This window comes from Carya illinoinensis, chromosome 8 (assembly GCF_018687715.1).
Source record: "Carya illinoinensis cultivar Pawnee chromosome 8, C.illinoinensisPawnee_v1, whole genome shotgun sequence".
NCBI lineage: Eukaryota > Viridiplantae > Streptophyta > Magnoliopsida > Fagales > Juglandaceae > Carya > Carya illinoinensis.
This window is the reverse complement of record NC_056759.1, coordinates 22,062,835-22,072,161: the sequence shown is the minus strand read 5'-3', so window position 1 is coordinate 22,072,161 and position 9,327 is coordinate 22,062,835. Positions and strand designations below refer to the sequence as shown.

The 9,327-nt window shown below is 35.5% G+C and overlaps 1 protein-coding gene across 2 annotated transcripts; it reads left to right on the top strand.

Moving 5' to 3' along the window:
* The first annotated feature begins 5,548 nt into the window (after positions 1-5,548).
* LOC122274210 (uncharacterized protein At4g13230) lies at positions 5,549-6,717 on the top strand. 2 transcript variants are annotated; one of them, XM_043083218.1, is made up of 3 exons: positions 5,549-5,706; positions 5,952-6,068; positions 6,192-6,717. In XM_043083218.1, the coding sequence occupies exons 1-3, from the start codon at positions 5,578-5,580 to the stop codon at positions 6,393-6,395; spliced, it is 450 nt and encodes a 149-aa protein (XP_042939152.1). In that variant the 5' UTR covers positions 5,549-5,577; the 3' UTR covers positions 6,396-6,717. The 2 variants fall into 2 exon arrangements, with proteins under 2 accessions (XP_042939152.1, XP_042939151.1); XM_043083217.1 differs by having other exon boundaries at positions 6,180-6,717.
* Positions 6,718-9,327: the final 2,610 nt, after the last annotated feature.

Sequence of the window (9,327 nt, the reverse complement as noted above, 5' to 3'; positions counted from 1 at the left end):
GTTTTAAATTTTTCTAAATTGATATTTGAGTTTAGGATAAAATTTACATTAGGCATGTAAATTTTGGTGACTTTTGGAGTTAACATGCAAAATCCTTAAGTTAGGGGTAAAACGGTCATTTTCCTACATGTATAGGATAAAATGAAAATTTTACTCTTTAAGTTAGTATTTTTCATATTTTAAATTATTAGTGATTTAGTTCTAACTTTTAGAATCACTAATTACAATTCCTCGTGATCGCGCTTGAGGTTTTATAAGAAACGCGGAGATCGAGGTAAGTTAGCTTTTAACTTACTAGCAGTTTACTATGTATGTGTGCTAAGTAAAGGAACTACAGTGTATGTATGTGTTATCATATATGTCATGTCATGTTCACTGTTACAAGTATATCATGTTAAGTATGTTTTCGTTACATGTGATATCATATATGAAATATTGTGTGTTACATGTTTAAATCATGTCACGATATAACCCTATCTCAAGTTGGTCATGTCTTTCAAGTTATGTTCAAGTCATGTTATGTTACGTCAGGACTTCTGTCCTTTCGTATTCCAGTCACGTTTTATCTTGAGTTACATTTAATTTTGTGGGGTCCACAACAACTGTGGTATACGAAGTATGGGGCCACAGCAATTGTGACGCATACACTACGTGAGACACAGCAATTGTGTCATGTAAAATACATGGGACCACAATAACTGTGGAGTATGTATTTAACTGCATTGTGACACATAGAATACATGGAGCCACAACAACTGTGGAGTATGTATTTAAGCAGTTAAAGTCAAGTTTTAGATCACGTTCATGTTAAGTCAAGTGTCAGATCAAGTTTATGTTATGTCATGTTATGTTCACGTACATATTATGTTCATGTTCAAGTTCATGTCAAATCAAGTTCAGTTCACGTTGCAATTTAAGTTATGTCAATTTTGCTATGTCGTACGTCAAGTTATGCTTTGATTACTTATATATGGGGTCACAGCAATTGTGACGCATACACTACGTGAGACACAGCAATTGTGACACAGCAATTGTGACACGTAAAATACATGGGGCCACAACTACTGTGGAGTATGTATTTAAGCAATTAAAGAATAAGTTTCAAATCACGTTCATGTTAAGTCAAGTTTCAGAGCAAGTTCATGTTAAGTCAAGTTTCATATCAAGTTCATGTCAAGTCAATTTTAGTTCACGTTTCAATTTAAGTTATGTCAGTTATGCTATATTGTACGTCAAGTTATGCTTTAATTACTTATGAATTTGATTATGCATTCATACTTTTACTGTCATCCATGCATCATTAGTCTGTGTGGAAGTTTTTTGTTAACTTACTGAGATTTGTAATCAAATCTCACTTTGATAGTCCCAATTACCATTCCCCCCGGATGGTAGATCTTGTTACAGGAACTGAAGGAAAATCAGGAGCTGACCAACTAGACACAGTTGACTGAGCGACGGTGCAACGTCAATGTTAATATAGTAGTTAACGTAAATTACTACTTGTACGATGGAGTTGCATCTCTAGTACTTTTTGGATCATAACCATTTTGGACTAGTGTTGTGATCTTAGTTGTTCAATGGGTCTTTATATATGAAGTATGTTTTAAGCATTTAGGATATTTTCAATTTGGTGCATAGTATTGCTAAAGAAAAAAAAAATTATCCTTGCGAATATTGCATAATGTTAGATGCATGTTAGGAACATTGCATCTTATATGTCATGAACGGGGGCAGGTAACCTTGTGTTGCATGTCACGATGCTTCAAATGTCTGTCCGATCCCAGACGGAATTTGGGGGCATCACAACAGTCCCCGAAGTGTTAGTAATGACTCCGGGACTAGCAAGGGAGGAACCAAAATAGGACATGTGGAATCATCGATCCTCTAACATTTTCACTTGGCGGTGAAAGGAACAATTGGCAAAGCTAAAAAAGGGCAAAAGAAATTCGCATCAGTTTGAACCAATGAGAATTGGAGGGGTAACTATTGGGGAGTATTTTCGTTGGGGGCTCGAGGCCACGAGGGCCAGCCCAAGCCCAACATCAGGCAGATTCCCCATATTCCAGATAGCCCAAGAGAGCCCGACCCAAACTAGCAGAATCCTACCTTTCCCCAACAGTTCAGGAAGAACCATAGCCAACGTAAATTGGGTACAACTATCCGGGCCAAGATTGGACGTTACAGGGGAAGTATGGGAAGCCAAGCCGGAAGAAGGAGAATGAAACACACCAAGAGGAATGGACTGGACTCAAAGCAGCACCCAAAGATCACGCCACATTAAATGAGGTCGCGACGTGATCCCAAGGGCGCAGTAAAGATAGTATGGTGGAGGGAGATCTGAGAGGATTTCCCTTCCTCCCAAGCTATAGGGTATGGCCATCTGACCCCCTGGGCTGAGTATATATAAGGTTCCTCAATCTTCAAGTAAAGGGATCAACTTTCTCTCTAATCAAATCTTCCCTCTAAACTCCGCATTTAGCCTCTTCTCTTACTCTTTAGTAATCTGTCACGGACTTAAGTATCGGAGGTCACTTGGGCCACTCTTTCTGATTCCCTCTTCCTTGTTGCAGGCTTTGCAAGCAGAAAACCTGGACCGTTGAGAGCCTAGCCTAAAAGTATACGAAACACGACGTTAACACCACGGTTATAAGATCATAGAATAAAATTTTTAAGCCAAAACATGTCACCAATGGCACCATTCATTATCCATTTCCCCGTGCTTTACTTGCTGCTTTTACTGATGTCCCATCTGAGGCAATTTGTTTTACTGAGGCTATCAAATATCCACAATGGCGAGAAGCCATGAACATTAAATTCAATGCCTTACTTTGTAATGGCACTTAGTCTTTGACTCTGCCAAAACCCAACAAAAATATTATTGGGTATCGTTGGGTCTTTTGTATTAAGTGACATGCTGACTTCTTTATAGAATACTACAAGGCTAGACTTGTAGCCAAGGGTTATCACCAACAACAAGGTCTTGACTATTCCGAGACATTCTCTCCGGTTGGTAAACCAACCTCCATCAGAATTGTGTTATCCATTGCCATATCCTTAGGCTGGTGCCTTCGACAAATTGATATTTAGTATGCATTCCTCCATGGCCTTTTATCTGAAGAGGTGTATATGACCCAGCCTCCTGGCTTCTCTCATCCCCAGTTGCCTTATCATGTCTACCACCTTCATAAGGCATTATATGGTCTCAAGCAAGCCCCCCAGGCTTGGCTCTCAAGGCTGAGCGGTTACTTCAAGCACTTGGCTTTGTGGGTTCAAAAGCTGACCCGTCCTTATTCATTCTCAAGAATAAATCATTGGTAGTCTATGTTCTCATCTATGTCGATGATATTCTCTTCACTAGCTCTGACACAACTGTTGTTAACTCAATCATTAAGTGTCTTCATGCTAACTTTGCAGTTAAAGGTCTTGGTACACAACTTCTTCCTTGGCTTGGAAGCACTTCCATCTACGAATGGTTTGTTCCTCACACAACGCAAGTATATAGCTGATTTATTGTGTTGTAGCATGATGGACCATGCTAAACCCTTTCCAACTCCAATGGCATCTACTTGCTCTCTTTCTGCACATGTTGGTGAACCCTTCTCTGACCCAAGCCTTTATTGCAGCATTGTGGGTGGCCTTCAATACCTCTCATTTACTCAGCCTAACACATCCTTTTTAGTGAATTGTGTGTGTCAATACATGCACAATCCTTTGCTTCCACATTGGCAGGCTAGGCCGTTAAGAGAATCTTCAGGTATATGAGGCATACTATTTCCATTGGTCTCTTCTTCTAAAAATCCTCCAAGTTCTCCCTACAAGCATTCTCTGATATAGATTGGGTTGGCAGCTCAGATGATCGATGATCCACTGGTGCTTACTGCATCTATCTCGGCAACAACCTCATTTCCTGGAGCTCTAGAAGGCAACAAATAGTTGCTCGCAGTAGCACTGAAGCTGAGTACAAATCATTAACAAACACTACTGCTGAAATTCAATGGATATAATCACTACTTCGAGAACTTCACTTCCCAATTACTACTACACCTATTTTGTAGTGTGATAACATTGGTGCAACATATCTCTCATCCAATCTCGTATTCCATGCTCGCACAAAACACAGAGATTGACTTTCACTATGTTCAGGACTTGGTAGCACAACAAAGACTCTCAGTTCAATTTCTATCCAGCGAAGACCAAATTGTAGACATTCTTACAAAGCCCCTATCACATGCTTGTTTTCAACTTCTCAGCAACAACCTGAGCATACGTTCATTCCTGCTAAGCTTGAGGGGGCATATTGAAGATAAACCTTATCCTAGAACCTCATCAACAACTCAAGATTCAAGATTAAGTTTATCTAAAAAGTTAGAGAGATAGCACTTATCACTTGTATAATTCAAATATTCAAACAGTAGTTATTGTACTCATGTAAACTCACTATATACACGTGTATACCCACATTTAATCAATAAGAAAATTTGTTCTTCTTGAATTTCTTTACCCTCTAATACAATTTTAAGCGGATAAGATGGTTATGTCAATGCATAAGTAGTGTGTTCTTAAAAGCTTTAGACGCGGTTCTCACAAGTGGGCTCGACAAGTTTTTTAAAGCCCAAAAACATTTTTGGACAACTCAGGTTTACTTTGGACTAAAACCCGGCCCATTGGAGTTTATTAAATACGTGGCCCATGTTAGGATTAGGGTGAATGAAGTTAGGGTACTGTTTGAATTGAGATAATTCTTCTTACATGTTAGGGTTAACTTTATTTTTATTTACACAAGTAAATAAATTTTACTTTTTTTAGTGTCATAACAAAGTTTTTTTAAAATGGAAATTATTGGACTGCACTTTTTTTTAGTCGGTACGTACAATACTAAGATTTTCTTGTTTTTACAGTTTTATAAAATTTTAAATATAAATGGAAAGTTTTTAAAACATTGCACTCACTAGCTATCAATCATGTGGTTCCGCCATTAAACATGCAGGGTTCTTGTTTTATTGGTAATTATATGCTTCATGTAATAAAATTTTATCGATTCATAAAAGGAAAGTATAATATATACTTAAAATGCATATTATCATATGAATAAATTTGACATTGCCAATAAATTTATGAGAAATAATAATTACATTTAGAAAATATATATATATATATATAGGATCAGCCATATGAAAAGAAATTAATTTTTTTATAGTGCACTCTACTCTTTTTCAAAAATATATACTGCAGAGCGCTTGAACACTCCACGATTATATGTAGCATTATTCTAAATTTATCTTGACGTGAAAAATAAGAACAATACAAACTTGAAACTAAATATATAAAAAGTTTTTTCTTTTTTTAAATGGAATGTACGTGTAACTTAAGAATCCAATATACTAGTTAAATCCTGAAAAAGAAAGTTATGAACGAAGTGAACGCTAACGGTCCTAAAATATTGGATCCCATTGACTGTCAAGGATAGTTTTAAAACCAATCAAATGCGGTAAGTACTCTCCATGATAGAAAGGTCCAAGTGGAATTCTTTATATATATAATATATATTCAGTGTCTAAAGCAACTAAAATCCATCATATGGGAAAGATGGCAAGCTTACCCTTAGTGACCTGCATCCAGAAATTTGGTTCATCTAGAGCAGCAATCACCAGGAGGAGCACCTGGAACTCTAGGCTGTTTGTGGCCTCTACTCCAAGACCTATTCATGTAAGTCACAGCCTTCATTAGCAATGTAGACATTTTTCAGGTGGTTTTTAAGTTTCTCATTATTCTGGTCCTCTTTTCGGTAAAGTTTTCGTACTGGATCCCCATTTCTTATACATAATTCTTTTGCATAAAACGAAATGCTATATACACTAAGTACTCTGATATCAATCACTTCCATCGATCACACTGTATTATAATATTACGTGGATAACGCACTACTCATGCCAACAAATTTTTTGTCATAGGCAAGCAGTTCACGTCAAGAGGCTTCGGCGGCCACTGAGGCAATAAAACAAGGTGCAAATGAAACGAAGAAAACTGGTGAAACTATCAATGATAAGGCTTTCTCTGCTGCAGAACATGTACCCAACTTATGCATTTAGACACATTGATCAATAAAATTCATCTTCTTAATCATTTTCCACAATTATTGCATATATATTTTTTTGTCAAAATAATTCATGAAACCTTAGGTGACTCAAAAGACAAAAGATATAGCTGGGAAGGTGTCGGAGACGGCCAAGGATGTCACTGAGAAGGCAAAGCATACAACAGAAGAAGTATGGGGAACTGCCAAAGACACAGCCCAAAAGGCGAAAGACAGCATGTTAGGCAAGGCTGAACAGTCAAAGGAAAGCATCAAAGAAAAGGCAGAGATAGTGAAGGAAAACATGAACACCAAGAATTGATTTATTCTTCCTTGGCTTTTACAGTCGCTTTTCTGCTCCAATATTGATAGTGTTTGTTTTAATTGGCGTTTTATATTTCAATATATATATATATATAGGGATCTACTTTCCAATTGTGCCATGGTATGCAATTCCATGCATGTACCGTACGGCCATATGTGAAATGACTTATTTATGTTTCATGTGTTAATAAAGCTATAGGAAGCCATTCAAGTTTCTTAAAAAATGGTGTGAGCTCAATACAGCAAAATTGATTATTTGTAACGGTACTTTTTATTTTTTGATGGACCAAAAAAATTACTAAAGATGTTTTTTTGTAATATATTGGCATGGGACAGTTTAATTTATGTTGTGGAGTCCAAATTTTATGTTGGTTCACATTTTTGTGACACTTTAAAAAGTATAGTACGCAACACAAACATTCATACTACCGTTTATGAAAAATAACATTTGAGTATGGCCTCGTTTGGTTACACAGCTCAGATAAGATGTTTCGTTGAAAGTTAAATAAAATATTATTATAATATAATTTTTTAATATTATTTTTCTTTTAGAATTTACAAAAAATTCGAATTTTTTATTATATTTTGTGTAAAAATTTGAAAAACTTATAATAATTATATGAGATGAAATGAAATGAGATAGTTTGGTTTTGTGTAAATGCTTATTTCATTTTTATTTGTACAATATCATTCGATTGCTAAAATTGTATGTTCGAATAATATTGTGTCTTTGAGTGTGTGTTTATATATATATATATATACAAACACACATATATATACATATATATATGTAGAAATTATTGTAACCAACGTTGGAACCTTTATTTCACATCCAAACATATATAGTGCATGTATAAGACATTCAAACATAAGGTTTTTTACATTTGAACTCTATTTGGTTTTATTCAAATGTTAGATACATATATATATATATATATATATATATATGTATGTATGTATATTTATATATATGTTCGAATTTGGAAAGATAACATTCGAACATTTACATGGTATTAAACATTTTAAATGATATTTGAAATTTTAATGTCACTACAACAAAATTTGAATTTTGTGATAGACAAAACCATCACTGAAAATGACAAAACCTTCACTAAAACTATTTTGTGACAGTTTGAAATTGTCACCACAACTGTCACGTAAAAGACGTTACACCAATTAATTTGTGGCGGTTTATTATTCAACCATCACGATTTATTTATGAGTTCGTCTAGGTAAAAGCGTTCGGCAAACCAATACGCGAATCAAGTTGATGTGGAAGTACTTTTTTTATTAAAAAAATGAAATCTCAAAGAGTAGAAGAAGAAACATTGCCTCCCCTTCGTCTTTGTTCCCGTGCAAAAACCCAGATTCATTTTCGTCTTCCCTTCATCTCCCATCCCCCATCTTCGCACCCCATTTTCACCGTTTAGGTAAGGAGGCAGCAAACCCAGATGGTTGGGGGTAAAAAATCCATGGGTTTAAGGTTCTGAGTGACCACCACATTTTGGGATGAAAAATCAGTCAATTTCTCAGCAATGGGGAATAAATTCATGGTTGGTGCTGTCTGACGGTAGGTCTCAACTGTTCTTGTTTCAATTCTAAACATCATTTCTAAACCCCAAAATATATACCTCTGCTTACACAACATATCCACAATGCAACCAAAATAAAACTCAACAACTTGCTTAATATTGTCTAAATTTTACCAATCACAGAAGGGGAGAGAGAGAGAGAGAGAGAGAGAGAGAGAGAGAGAGAGAGAGAGAGAGAGAGATACCGATCGATAGAAGATTCACATGGGGCTTTGCCTAGGGTTAGGGTTCAAAGATTGGAGAGAAGAAGATGAGAGAATGAGTTGGTAAGAAAGGCTACGACGGAATGCTGAACATTCTTTTCCATTGGTTTTGGCTAGAGTTAGCATTACAAAAGATGCTAAGTAGAGAAGAAGAGAGACGGCTTTCAGGGAACACAGCGTCGAGAAGAAGGTGGGGTGTTTAGTATGCACCATTTCACTTGCCTAGAAGAAACCATTTCAATGAAACGTGTCGTTTCATTTTACATGTTAGCATGGTGCGCGATTTAGTATGCTAAGCGCCTGCAAGAAGAGTTTTCCTTTATTTATTTATTTTTTGTGACAATTGGAAGTCTTTCGTGAGATGTAACTTTCAAACGTGAAAATTTTTTGTAACAGTTAAAATCTGTCACAGAAACTAACATTCGAACGTATATATAAACGTTCAAATGTAAACCTGACCAATTGATATTAGAACAACAGAAGTTTACGTGTATTATTTTCATTTCAAATGTTTAATATTTACATTCAAACGTTCCTACATTCGAATGTTTGCTGCCATTGACGTTTGAATGTCGCATTCAAATGTCAATGAAGAACCGTTTGAACATGATTTGCATAAAGTTGAGATGTTTGGTCAATGTTTGAACATTTTGTAATTTAACATTCGAACGGTTAGATTGTATGAGGGTGGGTATGTTCAAATGAAGTGTGTTATGTTCGAATGTGAAGCAATGTTCGAACGTTTCTTATTTACATTCAAACGTATAGATTAAAAATACTAATTTCATAAAATTAAAAAACATACAAATTGTATCATATTACAACATAAATTTAATAGCTAATAATGTCTTATAGAGTTGCAAAATTATAGATTAAAAGTTATAAACAATGATAATATTAATAAAATTTATTTATTCTTCTTTCCTTGCCCACCATGATGTCTTTGCAGTGATATAACATACTCCATTTGGACCATCATCTCCTTTTATACTTGTTCTTGGACTTTAGTGCGTATTCTTTCCTTATGTTTTTTTTTTTTTGTTGCTCTTGCAAACACGTCTCTAAATTAAACTATCATGATAATAGAGACTCCAACTTCTGCTGTCTCGATTCCATCTGCTCAATTTCTTAAAGT

Bases quoted from the DNA above. Each gene is read 5' to 3' on its own strand.
- LOC122274210 (XM_043083217.1), top strand. From the start codon at position 5,578: ATGGGAAAGATGGCAAGCTTACCCTTAGTGACCTGCATCCAGAAATTT. The intron at 5,707-5,951 runs GTAAGTCACAGC...TTTTTGTCATAG, and splicing joins CTACTCCAAGACCTATTCAT to GCAAGCAGTTCACGTCAAGA. The intron at 6,069-6,179 runs GTACCCAACTTA...ATGAAACCTTAG, and splicing joins CTTTCTCTGCTGCAGAACAT to GTGACTCAAAAGACAAAAGA.